Source organism: Varanus komodoensis, unplaced genomic scaffold (genome assembly GCF_004798865.1).
Source record: "Varanus komodoensis strain SLA01 unplaced genomic scaffold, ASM479886v1 scaffold1, whole genome shotgun sequence".
Lineage (NCBI taxonomy): Eukaryota > Metazoa > Chordata > Lepidosauria > Squamata > Varanidae > Varanus > Varanus komodoensis.
Window position 1 is genome coordinate 83,069,957 of NW_025335268.1, and position 25,032 is coordinate 83,094,988.

General features: G+C 39.8%; 1 protein-coding gene across 2 annotated transcripts in view; it reads left to right on the plus strand.

Annotated features, from left to right (window-relative positions):
- LOC123024679 (E3 SUMO-protein ligase ZBED1-like) overlaps positions 1 to 24,634 on the plus strand; it is a 125,155-nt gene extending 100,521 nt beyond the window's left edge. For both annotated transcript variants that reach the window (XM_044432721.1, XM_044432729.1), the window contains one exon: positions 24,186 to 24,634. In XM_044432721.1, the coding sequence (XP_044288656.1) occupies positions 24,186 to 24,374 (189 nt within the window). In that variant the 3' untranslated portion in view covers positions 24,375 to 24,634. The remainder of the gene's footprint in view (positions 1 to 24,185) is intronic.
- Positions 24,635 to 25,032: the final 398 nt, after the last annotated feature.

The following is a 25,032-nucleotide window of genomic DNA, read 5'->3' on the forward strand; positions in this document are numbered from 1 at the left end:
CTGCTTCAGAAAGTTACTCCAACACTGAAGTGAGGCTAATTGGGAACTCCACAGGCCACAGCTAACCTGATCTAATGCTTGACACTTCTCAACTTAGAGGTTGCACTCATGAGCTGCTGCAGGTCCACGTGGCCCCAGTTTGGCCTACAATGTTACAAGAGTCACTGCTTCTACCTTGACTGGGCAGCTTTCCTTTTTAAGCTTCTTAAATACCCTGTGATCATGTGAACCGGCCCAAAAAAGTCTAGGTTGACAAGGATTCAACTGTGACATCCCAGCTTCTCTTAGCACCTTGATCATGACAGGGCAGTGTTGAAACAAGAAAATGAAAATAAAAATGGTAGCCAGTTTTGCTGACTAGCTTGTACAGTGGTAGCGGTCATCATTCTTATTCTTCTCACAATGGAAAGAGGTGAATTGCAAAGTTCCCCAAAGACCTTTGATCAAATTCAGATATTTACATTATGTGTAGGAAAATTGTCTTGACACGATCTTTTCCTTGACAGTTTCATGTGGTAAACATTTGAGAGAGAAGGGGGAGAGGAGGGGAGAGATGGAGAGATGGCCCAACATGACATTAGCTGGAGTTTACCTTGTTAAATAGCATGTTAATTCTTTTGAAGCTTTTCTTGAAAAGCTGTACATGGCTTCTGGGGTGCTATTCCACAAGGAGCAATTTCACAAGTGATATAAAGGATGCCTTTTCATCTAGAACACCATCATCTTGTGAATGTTGTTAATTGAATAAATAACAAAGTGTCTTCTAGATGGTGTCAGTTTTATATTCAAATAATAGTTGTGAGAACTCACAAGCTGATTTTATTTTCATAGTTCTATAGGAACCAAGAATTTATTGATTAAGTACAGTATTTCCAGTATTGGATGAATTTACGCAAATATTTACAAAGAGAAAGCCTGTGTTTGTCCCTCATTCACAATATAAAGGGATACCTGAAATAAAATAAAATCATATTATATGGAAAACATCTCTTTTTCCCCCCTCAAACATAAATTCATAATGTTAGACCTAAGTCTAGAGTACTCACATTTGACAGTTTAATTTGAAACTGATATGAATATAGTGCTAATCTAGTAAAGTGTTCTTAAAATTTGAAAAAGAGTTTATAAAACCAGATTATTAATACAATAAAACCATTCATTGGTAGAGCCTGATAATGTTGTTTAAAGTACATTATCTATTCACCAGCTAGCGTTATTACTTTTTTAAAAAAGGAATAGTAATGTATCTTGAGAATCCCCACCACTTTCCAAGAGAAATACAATCTATTTTTATTACTGAAGAATACATTGTTCTATCTTGCGTGATACAGTAATTCTTTAAAAAAAGGTTTCCTTCCCCTGCTGACATTAATTTTCTTTTTGAATATGCAAGTAGAAACCGGTACTTCCTACTTCACTGGCACTTTTGCTGTTGCAAAAGGAGACTGAAGGTTTAATTGTCTCAACTTCTTGTGTCATTCTATGTTACTTGTATATTAGAACAATTAGTTTTCTCAGAAGAGTATACTGAAAAGGATTGCAGCAGCAGCCCTTGCTATTTTCTTTCTGTCTCTTTCTTCCATGAAGCACCTGCCTAGTTTAAAAGCCTGTCTTGACAGCACAAAACCTATTCTTGCAAGTCAGATACTGAATCTTGCTACAGCTGACCTATCCATTTAATGAACTTTAAATGTAAACTTGGATAGGGCCTCAACCAAGTTGTCTGTCATGCTGCTGTTAACTTTTGCTTCCCTCTGCTGAGCAGTCACGCTTTCATAAAGTTTAATTTATTTCCCAAAGAACTGAATCAAGTAGGACTGTGTACAAGTGGTATGTGTGAGTGAGAATCTGCAATCTTTAAATTGAAAAGAGACCATTCAAAGGAGGAGGTTTTAGTGTAGCGATAGGAATTCTGATGATAGATTCAGAGCTGCAGGCATTCAGTTGCAGACAAGACATTTTAATAGGAATCCCAATTTCCCATACAGTTTATTTTCTCAGAAAATATGGATCAAATACTGGACATATCCATTGCCTCTACAAGGATTGTTGGTTACAAGCAAGACAGATACTGGACAGGGTCTCACTCCTTCACTACCTGCCTTCTTAAACAACTCTAATAGTTTGCCATTTCTATGACACAAGGAACTCCGCTCAATCTCACCTTACCTCCTTCTTTCAAATCCCTCCTCAGTACTCAACTTTCCTGAAAAGTTTTTGCTGTTCCTCAGATTCAAAACCAGACTTTTGCTTCCGTTACTCTGTAAAGCAACAAATGAATCAGAGGTTTAACACACATCATTATTGTTCTAGAAATAAAGAATTGCTAACAGAAGTTACAAATGCACAATGAATCCAGACTAAATGACCACAAATGTTAGGCCATTTTGTATCCTGTTTTAAATAAGGAAGGTCTCTAATAGAGCACATGCTTCTCATGCAAAGGTCCTGGCTTCAATCTCTAGCCTTTTCAGGTAGGCTTGGGAAAGATCCCTGCCAGATACTTTGAAGAACTGCCCATCAGCCGGTAGTTTATCTTGTGTCACCTAACCATGATGTAGACATTACTAAACCAGGTAGACCAGTGGTCTGATCGCATACAAGGCACTTTGTAAACAGGTAAAATTTAAGTTGACTGCAACCAATTTAAAAACAAAAAACCAGTCAACTTTGTTTGACAAGCTTTCATACTCTAGGATAGATATAGATCCAATTTATAAAGTTGCAATTCATATTCAGTTTGTAGCAGATACATTCATTATGCAACCTTCCTGAATATTAAATAAGTAGCATGAAGTACCCTGTACAATAGAAATGTATATTCAAATATGTAGACTATAGAAATGCATATTAAAAACTGACACCATTAAGAAAAGAAAAAGAAAAAAAGAAACTTAAGTATCCTGTTAGCCACATCCAGAAGAATACTTTGTAAGATAATGTTATGATAGCGTATGAATGTTAATAACTGAATTTTCAATATTAACATCAGATGAATGTTTATTATCATTTGTAACCACCTAATCAGGCAGCATTCTTGGCAAGAAAAATCTGATTGGATTGGGCATGCAGCAGAACACTCAATAATTTATATCGCTGCTTTACATTGATCCAGTGGCAAGAAAACACATAGAGCTTAATTCATACGATGTAAAAGTAGATATATTGCTTTTTCAAGCAACAAAATGTGTGTGATAGCAGATAAAAATAGGATACAGACCTGTTTTAGAAGTGGTGTATAAATAAATGCATGTTATTCATGGAATTTTGATTGTGGGAGACCCATAACTATCCAAAATAGCACTATGAAAATATTCATCTGCAGTATGCTGGAGTAGGTGGGATAATGAATGCTAACCAAGCCTCACTAGAGAAAGAGAAAGGAATTGATGAATGGGAAAAAAGAAGAAAGAAGGGTATATATTTCATACTTCCCATTGGTAGGGTTAATTCCAGTTCAAATTTTCTTGGGTAGCATGATGTGTGAAGATCTCTGCTTAAAATTTTGGAAGAAATGCTGCCAGTAATCCATAATGGATGTTCTGGATGGACCACTCATTTGACTTATTAGAGGTGAATAGTCATGCATGAACCCTCTAAAGCAAGGGTGACCTTCCAGATGTTTTGGCCTACAGCTCCCATCATCCTTGCTATTAGCTGTGCTGGCTAGAGCTGATGATCATTGTAGACCAAAACATCTGGAAGGTCATATCCCTGTTTTAGGACTCAGGACTTCAACATTTCCATGGGTATCAGGGTGTCCGTAGAAACTTCTTTTGGCATTCACCAGGCTCCCTGCTGCAACAGATTTCAATTTTTAGGATTTTTTTTAATAACTGGGAATCTGATGTGACACAAAGCAAAGGACTGCCATCCAGAGTCATCTTTATTTAGGTTCAAAAGAGTGCTTTGTCTTTTGGAACTTTTTCGCCATCTCTTTCTTCTATTTTGCTTCTTTGACAAGGTATTTTTCTCACGACTTTGCCTTCTGGAAAATGAATGTCATTATGGCAGCCATTTTGTGAGTGCCCAAGACATTCTCACAATCCCAAATATGCCCACTGTCCCAAACAACTAAGGAACTCCTGTTCTAGGCTGAAGAAACAAACAGATGTAAGCCAAAGTACAACAGGGATCCTTGGGTCCACCTTCTCTTGTGAGAAGATTCTATATCAGAAAAAGAAAGAAAGCAAGAAAAGCAAACCAAGTTTGAAGAGAAATAAGGAGTACAGCTCAGTATATACCTCATAATCTTCCCTACATATGTTTATACTACCAGACCATGCAAAAAGCCTGCCAGTCTGGACTGGAATACCCTAAGTAGTGGGTAGGGATTGATCGAGAGGGATCTAGCATGATGTCCTCCGCCATGTGGAATGGAATGATCCCTGTAGTGCCTTTACAGGTTTCTTTTATTCAGGTCTGTCTGATGATTTTTGCACATGTTTGGTATATATTCTGTGTTACATGGAAGTTCTGTGTTGGGAGATTTACTTTACTCCCCTCTGATATGAATCAGTGTGCACTAATGACTATGATCTATTAACACGGCAAATGATCTTTATACTTGCCCTGATGTAAATTCATGCTGCAAGGTAGAAACAAGCAGTATGTTGAATCATAGCATATATTTGAACTGTCAGGAAATACATGGTTCACTGAACTGAAGCATATATCTCTTAAACTGTCCTGCATTTGGTTGCACTTCAGTAATCTCTCACACCCACTGTATTGTTGTCTGAAACCTTCAGGATACTTCTTGGCTAATACCTGTTGTGATGGAAATGTCTGTGAATAACACTCTGAGATTCATGCCCTATTCTGTCCCCAAAGTACTAGGCAAAAAAACAGCATCACTCTAGTAAAGAACCACTGCATTGCAGATTTGTGTTTACCAGTCATTTAAGTCCATATAAACTTCTAGTACTAAAAGGGAGACAGCAGAGTAAATGTGCATGAGAAGAAAATATGTGCTTCTCTTTCTTGATGTTATCATAGAAGTGCAGTTTGAAGATGTGCAGAATTCAGGTATCCATGAAATAAAATACTTACATAGATTTTTTTTTTAAAAAATAATTTATCACATTTCTGACAGAAGCTTTCTGGGCATTTATGAAAATTAAAAATATTAAGATACAATGCCATACATAGTATAAAAACTATTTACATAAACATCAATGGACAGTGCTCACAGACAAATCCATAAACATGTAAGCATTTTTAAACAATTAACAAAAAGAAAAATCCAAAACCTGATTAAAAGCCCATCATATGCTGCAAATGCCTGAGAACAGAGGAAGGTATTATCCTAGTGCTGAAAAGATAAACGTGTGGACAGTGGGAGAGGCTTATTGAGGAAATTGTACCTTAATTCATTTTCTCTCCCATGTGTAGTGATCCAGATATTCCATCCTTTGCTAGGGCCTCTCTGACCAAGGGTTTAGCCACTGGTTTTGGTCATGCTCCACTGAAGAAATCCATCCTCAGAGGAGGAGCTCCCATAAATTAGCAACACCCCAGCTGAGACACTCTTACCAGAGCAGTAGGGTCCTGGACCCTCAGGGGAAATGGCTGCACCCTTATCAAGCCAACATTCTGTCCCCAGCAACCCAGCAGGCCAACATTCTGTCCCCAGCAACCTTGTCACCTCAAGCAGCTGTCCAGTAGGGTGCCACAGGAAGGACTACTAGCTTGCAAAGGACTCCTTAGGAGAAAGTGGCTCCTCCTGAGTATGTTTAAAGTGGTTTAAAGTGTGGCAGTCGGCCCCTGGGTGAAACTCAGTAGGTTTTAGCAATAAAATAACTGTCTGTCTAGTCAGCACTGAAAGCAATTCCAGTTTCCCAGCTGCCATATCTTCTATCTTATCTCCTGTATCTTGCCCTGTGTTGGATGGCCAGTGGTCTTGATCCATTGGGCTTCTGAATGTGTAATGGATCTACCTGGTTAACTTTGCTTTGACCTCTTCCTGCTATGTTGACCATTCCTGATCCTTGCTGGACTGAAATCTCTGTGCTTGAACATTTGCCTGCTCTGTTGCCATACTGACTGGGAAGCCCCTTCACTCAGCCACCCTATGATAGTGGTGGGTTGGCTGTCCCAAGAATGTGGGAAGAGGGTAGAATATGTAGAAACAGTGTGGCCACACATAGAGCTCCCCATGGGTATCCTCCCTGCCTGTTCCCTACATGGCATTCCAGAGGATTTGGTTGCTTAAGCATTTTTTGCTAGCATCATGAGCCCTTTCTTGCTAAGTGCAACTTTTTCCCTTCCCCATTTTATTTTCCAGAGATCTCTTTCATGATCTCTGAGACGACAGCCATTGATAGCCTTTCCAAAAGACTTTTTTGTTTTTTTAAGTGGCACATGGGAGGCGGGGAGCTGTCCCTGGCTCACCATCACTTTAAAACACAGTTTACATTCCAGATTTGTGCAAATATTTTATTACCTTTTTAATTAGCTGGTGTTACAGAAGTGTAGAAGTGTAATCTTGCAGGGTTCTGAACTTAGGAAGTTTCACCTGTGTGATGTCATGGAAGGTGTCTGCTGCCAAAGTAAAGCAGGACCCATGGACATTGTCCCCAGAAAGGCTGCAAATAGGTTTGTTCTTTAATTTGCCTAGGTGAGACTTCCCATTTTGGAAGTACCTCTATACTTGCACAAGACTGACTGCATTAAAAAACAAAACAAAAGAAACAACCACTGGCACATATTACTGTGCTTAAAAACAGGGACACTTGTGACAGACTTTCCAGTGTGACATGGGCACTTTGAGGAGGCTGTCACCTAAGAAATCATGAAAAGCTATCTCTGAGAATGAAAAGGGGAAAAAGTCAAAGCAAGTGAAAAGAGGCTCATGATCACACAGGGGAATACTGAACCAGTGATGGTCACTCCTCAGTGCCACTCGGGCCTTGGTGAAGCAGCTGTAACTAGAGATGACCTGGTCAAGCACAGCAGAAATGGCCACAGGGCTGGTCACTCTTGCCAAGGAGTTCCCACAGTGGGGTTGGTTGCCCAGGTTTAGATGATAAAATAAAAACAACAACAAAAGATGTGTTGTCAGGATGGCTGATTGCCCACAAACAAGCCATTTTGCTAGTGGGGGTCTGGGTTCACACAACACAGAAACCCACCATGATGACCATGTCATACAAACCCAGTCAGTCTGTGCTTCACTTCAGCCAGAGCAAGATAATTTTAAATCAGCAATGCTGCGATCCTATAGCCACTTATCTGGTAATAAGTTCCACTGAATTCAGTTCAACTTGCTTCTGAGTAAAATTAAGTAGTTTCGTACTTACATGAACTTTATAACTCATCCTTTCCCTAGCCTTTCAACATGTTCCTGCCCATTCTCCTGCATACCAGTTCTCCACACAAACCAGCACATACCTCTTTTGGTCCCTAAACTGAGTTTTTTTCTTCCCCATCCCTGACTCTGTGCCCCAATCAGATGCACCCTTAATGTCTTCCCTTTGGTTCCAAGTGTTTCCCTCTAAAAGTCAGGCCCAGCTTTAGTCTCTATTTCTAGTAAATTCAGGAGTCTGAACCAGCATGCACAAACCTGGGCATTAGGATGTTTTGTAGCCAAATAACACTGTAGAAGATCATACCCCACCAACCTAATGTTCCTCCTGGAAATAACATTTTAAAATTTTAGTCATCACATAAAGAGGTAATCTCACCATATTGCACTGAAAAACGACAGTGCTTTGATGAATTTGGCAGGTTACAAAATGCTCCCACTTCTACCTGTTATTTATCACTGTCAGTGCAGGGCAAGCGGTAGACAAGAAACCTTGTAATTATCTCCCAGTTAATACACTTCAAAATCAAAAGAGAGGACAAAAGTCATGATGTGGCTGACAAGTAGTTAACAAACCTGAATCACAGACACATACCTCCCTTCACTACCCCAGCTGGAAGGAAACCTTCCTTAATGATAGAAACTATAGTCATATGAAATGTAGCCATTTGTTTTTTCTTTAAAAGAACTTACAAGTCAATAGATACAGTGAAATATAAGGACATGTGGTCTTACTCTATATTGCATGTTATAAAATTTCACAGGAACAGTAAAACAATACAGTTCTTAGGGCTGGCCATTGTTTGTGTGTGTGGTGTTCTTTTATACTTTATAGCCTCCAAAATACTGTGAACACTTTCCAATTATATAAAACTCTTCCTAAGGCAGATTGATTTCATTTCACTGTGGTTGCAGTACTAGCTTTCCCCAACCTGGTGACCTCCAAATGTTTTGGATTTCAACCGTCATCAATCCTAACCAGCATGACCAATGGTCTGGGAGTTGGGAATCTAAAACATCTGGAAGGAACTAGGATGGGGAAGGGACCTATTCCTACTCATCTGGGCATAAGTCGGTTGAATAAATTGGACTGACTTCATGGCACTGCAAGGCAGTGCACAGATTAGGCCTATGGAACCTTAGGCTTACCTGTGAGTAAGGCCTCGCCTGTGATTCAGTGGGACCTCCTTCTGAGTAAACATGCTAGGCAGTAGATTACATTTGTGCCAGCTCTGCCAGAAAGCCACTGTGACCAAACAATAGATGAGTCACATCAAGCAAAGTAACTTCCTCCTGTCCCACCAGCATTGTGGCAGTGCAGCTGGGGATTGATGCAATAGCAAATTGAGTTTATGGGATGAGCGTTCTTCTGCCCGCTTTGAGGTGGTTGTTACAGACTAGCAAAAAATGCAGTCTGTGGATTCAAAGAACAGAAGGTGACACAGGAAGGAGTGTTTCTACTAGATTATTTTGAGTTGCATACTATGGGAATAGCAACTTAAAAATAAAGAATACTTGTGCTAAAGGAAAATACAGCTTTGCAACATCATTTTCTGTCTTTTTAAAGGGAATTATTTTTATTAGGAGCAATGTACTGGCTTAAAGGCTTTCAGTAATTGTTTATGTATTAGTGACCATTTTTAAAACTCAGATATGAGCTGTTGCTCATCAGATGCAATTATCATCGATTCTTCTGAAAGATACTTTCATGTAATAGCAGCCTAAATAAGAACAATAATTGTAGATATGAAAGGAGTGTATCAAGCAAGTGGAACAGTAATCCTTAAGGCAGTATTGCTGGTGGGGACTTCAGACAGGCGAAGAGGCTATAATGGTTTTTCTTTTAATTAAATAGCCATGTGACAGTTCAAAGTGAGGACTCCACAGCCTCCCTGTGGTGCGCAGCACTCCAAATCATTGCTGTTGCTTAGTGCTTCACCTGCAAACAGCTGAGGGAGCTGAAAGCTTCCCTGGCCACCTACAGGTGTGGAGAGCAGGCGCTTCCTACTGGTACAAACTGGACTTTACCAGCAGCCTGCTCCAGGCTGCTTCATCACATGATTCGGCTTCCCAGCACAACAAAGCAATCTGTACTGAGCATGGATACTTGCTTCAATTCTATGCATGCAGCACAGTATAGATTCTTTTTTTAATCCCATGGGGAATATTGTTATCCCACTGCATTCTCTGTTGGATTTAGCCACTGCCCCACAACCACACTGCACCTGCAGCCTACACTTGAAAAGGATTTGGCCATTGATTTAAAACTAGGGTGGGTAACTTGTGCCACTCCAGATGCTTTGGCTTACAGTACCTGCGATCCTTCACCATTGGGTATATTGGCAAAGCAACATGGGTGGGAGGGGTTCCACACCTGATTTAAATAGCTCTGATTTAAATCTGGCACCCCCCTCCCCATAACAATACATTTTTTTAAAAAAATGAGACAGTCCAGCCACACGCCTTCTGTGTAAGGTGTGCTTTGGCCAGGAAGATGCTTTAGTTCATGCATCATCTTCCTGTGGAACTAGGTGGGAGGTGAGCAGTTTGTGATTTTGGTCTACAACTCCCATGATTCTTCACCATTAAATCTGCTGGCCAGGGCTTATGGCATCATCAGGCAAAACATCTGGAGGGCCACAAATTCCCTGGCTCCCTTTTGCCACAAGGTTCACACCAAAGAATTTGTCTCCCAGATCAAAAACAAATCTCAGGTTCACAAATGCATTCAATTTCTCTTTTGTCACCTTTCTTAGAAAATTCCATTGCCTCCACACCATTCCTACATGTATTATTCTGTTACCAAAGCCAAACATACAACTCTGGCCACTTCATAGTATCAGTTAGTTTCGCCTTTGTCTTTCATATGCCAGTAAATTTCCTAAATGGACTGCTGGAAAGATGGATGATTCCATTCGATGAAAAGCTGCAGTGGATTCCAGCTATAATCCAAACATGGCTAGTAAAGCAAGTCAAACAAGTGTTGAAGTGTAATTTATGCAGTCACTAGGTGTGTTTGGGTACTCATGGGAGGATTAAGCATTCAACACAAGATGGATATTAATAAACTGCATATGAGACATACAAAAAAGGTTAAGTTGCTTAGTTTTGTCCAATTAGTCACATTTATTTTAATGATGCATCTAAGTTTTTTAGGTTGCAAGCCTAAATATCAATTAGTAGAGAATAAGGTCCATTGAACACTGCGGAACTTACTTGGAAACAAACAAATAAGGGAAGTTTTAACCATTATCTCATTAATGGATTGTGTATAAATGTTGTTTGTATAGGAGGCCACATGGAAATCATAAGACTCAACATTTTTAAATCACCTTCTGTATACCTGTTATTAACAACCCTTTCTTTGTTTGCTATCTTCTTATTGTTCCTTCCTGGGATCAAGCAAGGTCCAAGGAATTTGACCGTGCCACTTGAGCAAGTTTCAAAATATTCCCTGGATTATGTATGAATTGGGAGTTACAAATTTCAAAGAAAATAATATACTGGAGCTCTGAAATAGTGGGCATCAGTACAGTTTATGCATATACTAAAAAATTGAAACTATTTGAAAATTAAAAAGTGTTCTCTAGAAAAAGCCTGGATTCCTGGAATCAGAATTGTAAATTAATTGTTTATGCTCCTGTTTTGATTAAGCCAGAAATGACTCAGAAAAATGTACAATATATTCTGCAGCAGAGGTAGTATATGTCTTTCTATAATTTTGGTTTAACTACAAAATCCAGCTTAAATAACATACAGCCCTCTTATTCACCTTCAGTTCCCTGTGTTACAGAAGTGCAATGGAAATGCATCCATCTTATCTAGGTTTCTAGTATTTTCTCCTCGCTGCTCAGTGTTGTTAAGACCTTGCTTTCACCCTCCATTGTGTTGATTAAAACAACAGTCAATGGATTACATACTTGAAATTATGGGAACACAGGTTTAGCAAGGGAAAAATAATTAAAGCAATTTATCTCGCAGAGTGACATAGGCTATTTGCTTTGAATAAAAATTAACTTAATTTTCTTTTTCTCCATCTGTGTTTCCAGCCTAAGGCTTTGCAAAGTTCACAAACAACTGTAATCCTCTTAGATTTAAGAACTAAAGGTCAGCCATATCTCATTCATTTGTTTATTCATTAAGGATATTTTATGATTAATGCAAAGCAAACAGTTATTTTAAGTGTTATTTTCCATGGTGCTGATCGGCCTGTGAACCCACTAATTCCTCCAGTGCCTTAGCTTGCCTAATATTAGTCTTGTGGCTTTAAAGGGCTGCCATGGGCCAGAAGAAGGCTCCATGATGGTTAGCGTAGCTGCCATTTATTTGACATGTGCCACCCAAGAGAAGTAAGTGCACTGTTGACAGCCTCACAAATAGAATGCAGTTTCCAAAGCCTCTTGCCCTTCATACCAACCAACTGTAAAATATTTTCCAGATTCTTTGTTCCAAAGCATTATTGTCTTTATGGTCATATTTCTGAATTGATTTCACTTTCATCATCGTTAAATGATGCTTATATGTCAGTGATTCCTAAGCCTGGCAAGAATTCAAATCCAGTACAAGAATATTTTCTTACCAAGAATATTTTCTTTGTCATGGGACAGAGCCAACAAAAAAATGTATTAATGGTTTTTATCTAAGTTGTTTAATATGTTTCTGGGAATAAGCAGTCCCAATTAACTAAAAATCTGGGCACCATGGAGATAATTGATTAGCTAGTGCTGTATGAAATGTATTACTATTTATTTATTCATATTAATAATTTATTCCAGTTTCTCCAACTGGTATAAATGCAGACTTTGACCATTAACAGAATGGCCAGACAAATCACCAAAAGTATTAATCAATTGCATCAGAGCTGGAACTGATTACTAGACTTCCAGATAAAAAATAAAAGATTAATAGGAGCTTATTCACATATTTGGCAATGCCCAATAGTTGAATTTTTGGCAAGAGGTTATAACTTGGATAAACTTCATATTAGAACATTCTTCAATATTTTCTGACGCATAGGTCCTCTTGAAAGTTAAAGTAAGGTCAATGTAAGTGGATTATGCTGGGGGACTTTGGCTCTGCGCTATGCCATGGAGTACCACAGGGGTCCATTTTGTCCCCCTTGCTATTCAACATCTACATGAAACCACTGGGAGAAGTCATCAGGAGGTTTGGGCTGTGGAAACATCAGTATGCTGATGATACCCAGCTCTACCTCTTTTTTTCAACTGATCCAGGTGAGGCTGTGGCTGTACTGAACTGGTGCCTGGCCGAGGTAATGGGCTGAATGAGGACCAATAAACTGAAACTCAATCCAGACAAGATGGAGGTCCTGTTGGTGGGTGGTTCAAGCACCTGGGTAGGTGACTTGGACCTTGCCCTGAATGGGGTTGCACTCCCTCTAAAGGACAGGGTCTGCAGCTTGGGAGTGCTCCTCAACCCAGAGCTGTCCCTGGAAGCTCAGGTGACTGCGGTGGCGAGGAGCGTTTTCCTTCAGCTTTGGTTAATCCACCAGCTGTGTCCCTACCTGGAGGACTGCCTAGTGCCTAGCGACAGTGACACATTCATTGGTTACTTCCCGGTTGGATTTCTGTAAAACGCTCTACGTGGGGCTGCCCTTGAAGACAGTCCAGAAACTTCAGATGGTGCAAAATAGAGCAGCCAGGTTGCTGACGGGGACTGGGCATTATTCTCATATAACCCCAGCCCTCTATTGGCTCCATTGGCTTCCCATCAAAGTCCGGGTTCAATTCAAGGTGCTGGTCATTACCTATAAAGCCCTTAACGGCTTGGGACCTGGATACCTAAAGGAACTCCTTCTTCCGTTTTGCCCCCCCCACCCCCTGAGATCAGCAACAGAGGCCCTCCTCTGGGAAGCCTCCATGAAAGACATTAGAAGACAAGGTACCCGGAGGAGGGCTTTCTCTGTGGTGGCGCCCTGCCTCTGGAATGCGCTCCTCAGAGAGGTCCGCCTGGTGCCTTCGTTATTTGTTTTTCGGCACCAGGCTAAGACCTTTTTATTCCCGCAATATTTTAATAACTTTTAATATTAGCTATATATGTTTTAATCTGCATCCAGGCTGGATCTAGAATTTATTTGTATTATGTTTTATTCTATTTTTCTTATTTATTTATGTAAGCCATCCTGAGGCTCTGCGAAAGGACGGCGCATATATATATATATATATATATATATATATATATATATATATAAAAATAAATATTTGTGCTCCTTTGAGTGCTAAAAGATTGATATTACACTATTGGAATGATAAACTCTCATGCATAATGGAGTGCATTGAGGGCCTAATTATGTTTTCAAGATATGAACAGGCAATATTTAGATGCCACCTACAATTGGATAGATATATGGCTATTTGGTCTTCTTTTGTTGAAATTTATGTAGAATTTTTATATAGCTGTACACACAGAGACAGAGCTATGTTCCCAGCATCTCCAGGTAGGGCAGGAAAGATTCCCCATTTGGAACCCTGCAGAGTGACTGCTTGTCAATGTACTTGATAATACTGAGCTAGATGAACTCTGGACAGATGAGTGCAACTTCCTATGTGCAGGTGCATCACATCCTAGAGGGTAGGCATGTGAACCTGCCTTCGTAATACATGGCTGTTTATTCACTTTAATATCTGTTATTATCAGTGCACATATAGATTTATGGAGTAACAAGCCCAATTTCCAAATTCCTGAATTTTATTAAAGCCTTAATTCTGACATGTATTTTTAATCGATTCTTATGAAGTGGGATCTAGTCCCTTAAAACTGGTACCCAAACATCTGTTAACTTTTAAGTTTTCATAGATACAACCTTTTCCCTAGAACTGAGCATGCATAGGATTGCACCCAAGGTGTCTCCCTTTCCTTTTTCAAAAAGGGGCCGAGAATGTCCATAAAGTATGATATGTTTGCTGCATATCAGATGTGCTGCACAGGGCTAGATTACCAACAATTTTCATTAGTTATGAGAACTGGACTGTGTCATTAAGGGGACAAATGCTCACATTCTCTAGCAAACAGCTTTGCTGTTCAGATAAAATATCTGCTTTTACCGAGATTACTGGCGCTGCTTTTTTCTTTTATGTCAGCCCAACAAACCAAACAGTCACAGCAATATTTTCAGCAGTTTCCCTTATGGCAAAATCATAAGCATCTTTATTATATCCCATTCAATTCAGGGGGACTTCCTTATGAGTAAATATATTTAGATAATCTAGCTAAAATTTATTTATTAAATTGCAAAGGTCTCATAAGATTGTTTTTAGAAGCAAGAGACACATGTGTATTCTAAAATTTTGGGTAGAAACTTATATACTCTGTCCCGTGAAAATACTTTCCTGGGCAATTAACAAGTAGAAACAATTCTACAGCCATCAACTGTGACCAGTAATAGTTCTGATTATTATTGGGTGGACTGGTACAGTGTGAAAGCATGAATATAAATAGAATCTCAGAGCATAAGACTGGAGGCGACAGTCTCTACAAGGAAAAATTTATCAAGAAGCTATAGGCTGAGCAGACAACTGTTTTGCATGCAATGAGTAAAAGAGTGGTGTGGCTTGGAGAGAGGTAAATGAGCCTGAAAGCATTTAGCTCAGGAGGAAATGATCTTTCAAAGCAATGTAGCATTTGTTTTCTTCATCCTCTTTTCTCTCCAGCGAAATGGAAGATGCAATCCTATGTATGCTTAGACTGAAAAAAAAGCCCACTATTCCCAGCATGTCCTGACCAAGATAGCTGGCTAGGCAATGCTGGGAACTTTAGGCTTTTTTCTGTCTAAGCATACATAGGATTGTGTTCTAAGTCTCTCTACATTTTAAAATGTTAAGAGATTGAAAGAATTAGGCATAGATTCTGAGGTCCTGGGAACAAATGGGGCTTTTTCCTACAATAAGGACATAATTATCTTTTATTATTATTACATTGCATAATATACTGCCTTTTTTTCCTATTGGGGGAGCCAGGTCAGCTTACACAGTCCTGCACTTTATCTTCACAACAACAGCCCTGTGAGGTGAGTTAGACTGAAGGTGAGTGCCCCAAGCTCACCCAGAGGACATCATGGTCAAGCAGGGACTAGAACCTGGAACTCCCAGGTCCCCAGTCCAACACTCTAAGCAGCACACTGCTTGTCAAAGCTTATAGCTCATCCCCGTAACTGATTCTGATAATTTTGTGTGAAGTCCATATGAGAGGGATGTTCCAGAAGTAGTTCTTCAACCAAATGGCTGTCTAGTTCTACCAGCAGGATAATAACTTGTTAATGTTAAATGTATTTTAAAACCTGGAAGGACACAGAGGATACAGCTGGACCAAGATCAGACAAAGAATACATGACAGAAAACTTGTTACTTAAGCAGAAATAGAAGTATAGAATGGTTGGTGTGACTTTCAGTAGAGTTGCACTTATTATTATTACTATTATTATTATTATTATTATTATTATTATTATTATTATTATTATTATAACATTTCTATGCCGCCCCTTGCCGAAACCTCGGGGCGGCTTACAACACAATAAAATACATTGAAATACAATAGCACATAATAAATTACAGAGGAAGTTCAAACCAACATTATTTGTGCAGCTTGTGCAAGAAGGCTATTAAATAAACTAAAGGCACCCCCTAAAACTGGGGGTAAGAGTGCTATTAAAGAAAAGCATGAGATGTGGTGATTTGCTTTCCAGAAAGAGTGAGCAAACACACAAGAGAGCACATGTGGCCTGTCACAGAGGCAAAGGGGAAGAGACATGAGTAGGAGAAAGGAACCAGTCAGGTTTTAAGGGGAATTACCAAGACAAGTGCTTCCTAGGGCCTTGAAGCAGGTGGAATGGATCCTATTATCCAACAAGGAAGGCTGCTTCTCAGTCTATTTTATTTATTTATTTATTTATTTATTTATTTATTTATTTATTTATTAAAACATTTCTATGCCGCCCCGCCTTGGGGCGGCTTACAACATCAAATACAAAATACATTAAAAAAGCAGACTAGTATTTTTCTCTCTGCGTTGAGCAAACACAGCCTCTTTCCTCCCCATGTGCTTGGAAGCACCTTGCACTTCTCACTGTACTCCTACAGTCTTTCTCCTTCCCACACATGAAGTACAGTGGAATGGCAGGGCATTCCTTATCTCTGTTTAGAAATGAAGCACCGGTCCGCCTCTGTTGCCAGCAAAGTGAAAACAGAAAATACATACATTCACTGTGCAGAATAAGAACACTGTCTTTTGCCTTCTTTGCCTTTCTCAGGATGCCTTTCTTCTCTGCGGTGGCACCCTGACTATGGAATGCACTCCCTAGAGAGGTCCACCAGCGCCATCATTATATGTTTTTCGGCGCCAGGTCAAGACCTTTTTATTTAATCAATATTTTAATATGTTTTAATACTGAATTTTATTGTTGTATTTTATTAATTTGCAGCCAGAGCGGACGTCAATTTATCTATGTTGTAAGCCGTCCAGAGACGCAAGTAATTGGACAGCATGCAAATTCTATCAATAAATAAATAAATGTGGAGATGGAGGGATGCCCAAAGAACTTTAGTGAACATGAATATTTGTATTAATTTTATTAATCATCATCTTCAATAAATAATGGTTATGTTTACCATATAATTAGTGTTGAAGTAATAATAAACACCAGTGCTAAGAACAAGTCATTTACATCCTTGAGAGAGCACCAGTGGGACTGTACCCTGACCGAATGGCTGTCGATGCTTACCCTGCATCCGCCTTAAAGACTGAAATAACGACAGTGGAACCGGCTGCCTGGAGAGGTGGTGGGCTCTCCCACACTGGAGACATTTGAAAAGAGGCTGGACAGCCCTCCGAGTGAGGTGGTGTGAATTGGTGTCCTGCAACAGCAGGGGTTGGACCCAGTGACCTTCATGGCCTGGTCCAGGGCTGCCATTATGTGATTCTATGATTTTTTTCCCTGGCCAGCCCCCCAGGGAACACCAGATTGCTAGATCAAGTTGCCTCTTTCCCACCCCCATGATATGCCCAACCCAGCTATCTGCAGGGAATAAGAAAAATCAAGTATAATGCCATATTTTGCGCATCTTATTTACTCATTTTTGATTGATGATTCTTTTATAGCCAAAACAGTGCCATCTACATACAATGAGGGAGGTATCTACAGGCATGGGAGAACCCAGCGGGAAAGCCCTAATAAGGTTAAATTAAATAAAAACCAGAGTGTGAATATGCTAGGTAGACATGCAAGGGCTGCCTTTGCGGGGTGGGGGAATGGATGACCAAGAGGGGAGGGAATAAAAGGAAGAGGGTGCAGCTGGCTAGCTGGAACCCTGCACAGTAGCACACCATGGTTTTTTGCAGGTTTCACTTGTATCGAATTGTAAACTGCAGTTTACAATTGCTGTATTTCCTTTTTGTTGCCATAACCAAAGTACTTTTTAATATGCAGCACTTTATATTTATAGCATGTTCTTTCTGCTGTCTTATTAATACCATTCTGAATGAAGCACCACCAACGGGAAAATAAAAACCAAAGCTGCATTATTTATTAGCTCTGCAGCACATACTACTCGTTTAGGATTTTTGGAATTATATGGGAGGCAAATCATCTGAAGGTTGTGTAACTTATTTGGAGAAACTGATATAGGCATCTTTTCTTACCTAGTACTTTGATTTTTTTTTTTAGTCTAAAATGTCAGCTTATACAGGGTGTGTATGTTTCTCCTCACAGGATAGTATAGAAGTAAATTAAAAAGAACACTTATTTTTACCAATCTGAGCGCTGGATTACATAAATGTAAAAGCAGATCTAACACTGCTGCAGCACCTTTTAAGAGTCAACTGGTGGTGAGGAGGACCATATCCAAAACAGGAGGGGGTTACCTGTGTGCTCTCATTCATCCATCATCCAGTTAATTACACCTCACACTCAGTTGTGTCTATCTAGCTCTCTGTCTCATTTAAGGCAACTCTCCTTCCCTCTCTCTTATCCGTCTACCCCCATCCTTCCACCTGCCTTCCACCTTCCCCCCATAAACAGTTTTTCCTTCGTGCCATTAACACTTTTTCTTTCATTCACATGCTTACCCCCCCCCCCCCATCCAGTTCTCTTTCATGCTGGATTGAGAAGAAGCAGCTTCTGTTTCTCCTGGCCAAGCAGGAAAGGAAACGCAGCTACAAACGGGTTGCCTGGCAGGCAGGGATGGTGTGCACGCCCACTGTGAGCTTCAGTGAAGACCTCCACAGGCCGTACGCCGCCTGCAGACCTTGGGCTGCCCCTGTGGCCTTAATGTGGGAGTTAGTTTATCGATTTAGTTTTGTCTGCCTGGTGCAACAGGCAGTTGTACAAAAGAAAATTGTGTGAGTGACAGGGAGCAGCTCTCACACAGTCCAGTCTGCTCAGATACATGTGTCTAGTTCTGCAGGGGAGGCAGAGGTGGCTAAATGACGTTGCAGTTTCAAGGTTACCTAAGTGAAGAGTCTCAGACATGGCATGAGAACCAGCCCACCTTGGAAAAAGATGGATACATTTCCGAGCTGAATGGGAAGTTTCTTTATCCTGTAAGGAGATGACGGACAAAGCCAGCAGATCAATGGAGAAGTACCTAACCATCTAGCCCTCAAGCAGCAGCAAGCCACCTTGATTCAGAACTTTTTTCTGAATCGGAGGGAAGGTGATGTTTCCTTACAGGTTGAACTCTTTACATGGGCAGACAGTATTCCCACATCTCAAAGAGAATGCTACTTGACTGATACTGTTTTGTAATGAGTTAAGTTTTGGTGAAAATATCTTGCTTCCACATTCTTGTCAAAATCCTCTGGAGAGAAAAAGAGAGAGGAAAAGACCAGCTCATGACAATGTACGTGTGTCTCTCTGTGTGTACAATAAAATGCCATTGTTTTAAATACAAATTGTTTATATGTTCACTATTTCTTACAAAGTAACTCATAATGATTGATCTGGAGTGTTTTTTGGCCAGAAAAGGTTACAAAAATCGGTAGCAAAACTATCTGTTCATAGTTGACTGCAATTCTTATTGCCTGCAATTTGCGGAGGAAGATGAGCTACAGAAAGGCAGTGCTGTTGTGTTTCATTGAAGATCCAGTATTTAATTAGCCCTCTCTCCATGAGCAGTGCAAACAACTTTGGTATCAATAGCCCAGGTGAAACCTTCCTGTGGAGGACAAAATGGCTTCCTCTCAGATCTTCTGGTGTGTCCCTGAGACAGAGGGGGGAATAAGAGGGATTTAAAAGGGAAACTAGGTGGCAAGAAATGGGATGTCAAAATAAGAGGGAAAATAAGAAATAAATAAAGATAGGATAAGATTAAAATAAAATTACAGTGGTACCTTAGCTCACGAACTCAATCCGTTCCATGACTCTGGTTGCAACCCAAATCCATTGTGAACCAAGTCAAATTTCCCCATAAGGTTAAATGTAAATAAAGTTAATCAGTTCTGTAAACATATATATATATATATAATCACAGGGAAGAGAGAGGGGCGCGATCACAGGCACATTCGTGCAGGAAAGACGGGCACATTCGTGGCCATCTCCAGCACCCCCCCCCAGCACGATCGCAGCCATCTCCCCACACCCACGCCAGAGCACAACCGCAATTGCACCTGTCTTCCCTGCACGAGCGCGACCACGATCATGACCATATCCCCACTCTGGGGGGGCCAGGGGAGATGGCCACAATCGCGGTCGCCACCCAATGCAGAGTTCGTGACCTGAGTCAAATTTTTAATGAAATTTTTGTTTGCGACCTGATTTGGTTGCTGAACTGCGGCATTCGTGAGCTGAGGTACCACCGTATATGGAAAATGCTAGTCTGAGGATGACTTAGAGTTCTCTGTTTGTTTTTGTTGGATTGCTTGCTTTGTGGATTGTTGCCTTAGATTTCTCTGCAACATTTGGAAAGGACAGCCTGCAGACCAGTGTACCAAATTGTCTGCCATTTATTGTTGATTGCAGTCTTTTTCTTTACTTAACAAGGACAGCATTTGCACAAAATGCAAACTGTCATCTTTATTTAATCTCATGTGTCTTGAGTGTTCAAAGATGTTTAGCTCTAATTGTATATGCATATGATGCTTATGTGAATTGCATCTCTTGGCTGGATAAGAACATAACCTAAATGACATTAGGAGACTATGCTAATTTTAAGATTTATTTTATTTTCAATTTGTTTGTCCAATACTTTGTCTTAGTCCTCAGTCTTCAAAGAACCTATCTATGGCATTTTGTTCCTTTCCATGTTAGTGAATGTTCCTATTCTGACCCAGTTTCTAGAGTAATTCATTGTGCATTGGCCTTTTCTGTGTCCGGAACTCAAAAAGGCTATGAGTGAAAGAGACTTAGATAATTAAATTCCACAGAGGTGGGATGAGGAGCATGTAGACAACTGCTGTGTCTTGGGTGATGTTAGCAAGCTATGGACTCTAAATGTCACTGGGCCAAGTCTAGCTCTGGATCTCAGGTTGTAGCTCAGTCCTTTAGGGAAAAGAGGTAACTAGCTAGGTAAAGACTTGTGTATGAAATTCCCTTTTTTGGTCATGCAATTGAGTTTGCAGTGCTATTGTGAGCCCAGTCATTTCTGAATGGAATATCCTTGATTCATTGGCAGTTTGGATTTCAAACTTGAATGGGGGCAGAGGGTATGTTGATGAACCTGGTAAATTATCTGTATCTAGATTTTATATGCCAACTTTCTGAGGTCCATGGGGCGGAGGGGAAGGATTCCTCACTGCCCAGTGACTGACGACACCATGCATCATGAGATTCTGTTTCAGTACTTAGATTCTTAGAGCTATTCTATACAAGGTGTTTATTAAAATCTGGTATTACATTTCAAACTGGAATAAATGCTTCCCAAAAAGTTATATTATACTGTAGTTATACCACAGTACTACCTTGTGGCTGATTAATAGAACATAAGGAAAGGCAAAGAAATACTGACCTCGGAGGAAAATGTGTAAAGTATGCAATTTTTCCTCCCAAAATGAAAATAATTAAAAATAGAACAGTGGTGGGTAGAGAAGTCCTAATTCTTTGTGAACCAGAACACAGAATAGAAATGGAAAAATAAAGGAAGAGAATCTGCCTATATTACTTGTGCACTTTTAATTAGGTCACATGCATAAAGCAAACGTATCCAACTTTTTGGAGCTGTTACAAGGCTCAGTTTATCTACAAAACTGTTTAGCATCCATATTGGAAGTACTTGTGCAGAAGAAAATGCCCATTGTTCTGGAGTAAAGTCTGCAATCTTAGAAGGGTGTTTTGACCTTTCAAATCCTTAAACTTCTTCACTGACATATTTCAGAAATACCTCTAGTTTTATAAATATCTTTCGCTTCCTTAATAAGTTTAGCAGACAAAGGCATGCTGGAAATCCCATCAAGAGCCAGGTGTTGGCACAGGGAAAAGCTGAACTGTGTGTGTAAGATTTGAAAAGCATTCCCAGAAGAGGTATCAGTACTTCCTTTTCATAGCATCACTTCCATGTATAGACAACATTTTAAAGCTACCTGTTTAGGCCATCCAAGGAGCTGAACAACACATCTAAAAACCAAACTTTTATAAGCTCATCGATCTCTTTTGTCATCTCTGTCCTGCCTTTGATTCACAAAAGAACCTTTCAGAATAGTATATGCTGCTGATAGTTTCCAACCTTTTCCCCCCCTGATTTGATTAGATTACAAAATGATAAAGTTTAATCATGTTTGCAAGTTACCTCAAATAGTTGGAAAGGTGGGGTAAAAATAAGCAGATCTCCTTTGGTAAATTCTTGGTCTCAATGAGATGAAATTGCTAGTCTGGTTTTTGAAACAAAACAATTCTTGTAAAATGTGGGATCTCTGAGAAACACAAGCTCAGTATGGGATGAAGAAAATCAAAATCCATAATTAAAAATGCAGTCTATGAATGTTTCAGTATTACATATTCTAAAGTGTTCTGTTAAATGTGAGGCAAATGGTATCATACGAATACGTATCTTTACTTTCAATTAGGCCTTGTTGTTGACATGTACTAGTTTTCTTTCTGACAGCAAAGAACTCTGATGAGAATTCTTTGTGTCAAATCATATCCTGTAGTTCACTTTACTATCCTGGATTTAAACCCCACAATCTTCATTTGCTGTTGCCACAGTTATGGTCTCCAGTTCATATCACATTACTGAATGAAATATATTATACATTCAGCCTACACCTTCATCTGCTTGTGGTGGATTAAAGAACATTTCTTCCTGGTAAAATGAGTAATTACACTAGAGATTTCCATATCATTGTGGCTTTCAGAAATGCATTAATTCTCCTACTGCGAAAGGAACAACTGGCCAGTTATGTGGAACACTGCGGTATACAGATTGAAAAATCTTGGACCAAACCCAGGGCAGGGAATAAGCCCCACTTCCCAATAGCTCTTCCGGCATGCAGCAGCCTCCAGTTCTTTCCATGTACAAATGTAAGAAAAAGGCCGGAGGCTGACATTTGCAAAGAGATTAGCGTTTCTGAAAACCCACAATGCTGACTGAGCCAGCTTGAATCACCTGATATTCAGAAACGACTGAAAATCGACTCAATCCCAATCAGCCCTTTAAGTCAATCATTGTATTTCTCATGCTGGCTAATGAACATAAAGGCATTCCATGCAGGGCTAAAGGAACTATATTAATAGCAATATCAAAATGGTCTGTTCTTCCGCCAGCCCTGGAAAAATTGCTCCTGCCTCACCTTTTAAAAAACTTCATAACTTTTTAAATCAGAACACTTTCTTGGTTAAACTTTAAGCCTTCATATGTTTTCTGTCTTCTTTTCTCAACTCATTTACCTCTCCTTTTCTATTTTTTCACTTTGGAATGAAATTGAGTAAGCAGCATCATTTCTTAAATATCTTCCCCACTTAACTGCTTCACAATGGTTTAAAAAATTTGGGGGCAGACCAGTTGCAAGGTCACATGGAGAGTAGATTATCCACTTTTTATTGCTTGATGATAGGAAAAATAAGACATTTCCGTTAAGGATTGACTCTTAATTGAATTGTACTTGGGGAAAGTACAGATTTAATTTGGTTTTAAACAAAACTTACTTGGAATTCTAGAATTTTGAGGTAAAGGTTTAAAAAAGATTTTAAAACGCTAAACACATCTCATTTTTTGCTGAAAATTTAACCAGTTTAATTCTCATGGATTCCTTCCAGCAAATCTTCAGAGATCTGCGTGTTTGTTTGTTTGGAGCTGGTGAATGTCAGCTGTAGTTCTTAGACTCTTCACAGAACAACAGTTCCTAGAATTTGTTGATCAGAGTGATAACAGATGAGGCATGGTAGTTGCACTGCTCTTTGTTCTGTAGTGTAAACAGGGACTAGAACAAGAGTAGCAGCAGAGTTTCCATGGGGGTCACATGGGGTAGAACAACTGACAGAGCAAGGATGTTTCTAAGCAACAAAGAAAGTTCAAGTGATGGTGGCAAACTGGAAGGGAAGAGGAAGTGTAATGGATGCATCATCTTTGCTTCACATTTTAGAAGAGACAATGCTTACATTGGAGCATCCACTTGGAATTGTTCTGCATGTCACATGTGGTTTGACTTAGTGGATGACATACCTTGACAAGTCTTTTGACCACAAAACAACAAGCTTATAGAGTACACTTGGCAAATTGAAAGAAGAAAAAATCTGACCTGGGGAATCTCTAGTCTTTCCTGCCCTGCCCAGCCATTATTTTGCCTATGCAATTCCAGGTGTTATGTGGACTCAACACAGGATGTAACCAGTTTTCTGCATTACTAACAATAACCAGTGCTTACATATGTCTTAATGAACTTGTTCACCATATTTCCATTCAATGAATTATTTTTATTTGGTTTCGTTAATCCATAGACACCAGAAGAGGGTGCATCCACATCAATCTATGCAGCAGTTTCACCAGAGCTAGAAGGAGTCGGCGGCTGCTATCTTTACAATGAACAAAGGACAAATTCTGCTGATCTCTCCTATGATGAGGAGCTGCAGAAAAGACTCTGGACAGAAAGCTGCAGACTGGCTGGGATTCCTGATACAGTACCATAGAGGTCACAAAAAATAGCCACAGCTTGCTGCGTGAATTCAACACGTCCCACAGGCCTCTATCTGGCAGCATCACTCATACTTCCGGAATTCACTGTTCACTCACACAAGCAAATACGAACTCCGTTTGAGCTACCAATCTGCTAGTGGTAGTGGTGGGCAAAATATTCCCAACTAGAATTGTGTGTATGGTGGTTTTGAATTTAACCATCCATTTTGTAATCATGATGTTTGAGTCTGTGATTAAAAAATCTTGAACCTTATGTAGAATTAACAGTTTTCTTTAATATCAACAACAAGGAACCATCACTTGAGGCTGGAACATATTCACATAGGCCACTCTTCAAAGTTCTAGGCACTGTATCTGCTTATCAGCATCTCTTAAAAGTGGGAGATTCATTCCTTTAAGCAACCTGAATCTTGACAAAAGATTGTATGACTGAGCAGCTCTGTGCCCATGGAGATACCAAAGCATAGCTAGAGGAGGGGTTTTTTTTCCTTTGAATGGTGAAGACAACAGACCCTACCACAAAAGATTCTGAAACATAATTGCAAACCTGCCTTGGACGCACATGACTTGTTGCATGGTTCTTGAGATCCAGGCCATAATAACTGTACCTTCTAAGCCAGGGGTGTTCAACCTTTTTCAGCCTGAGGGCCA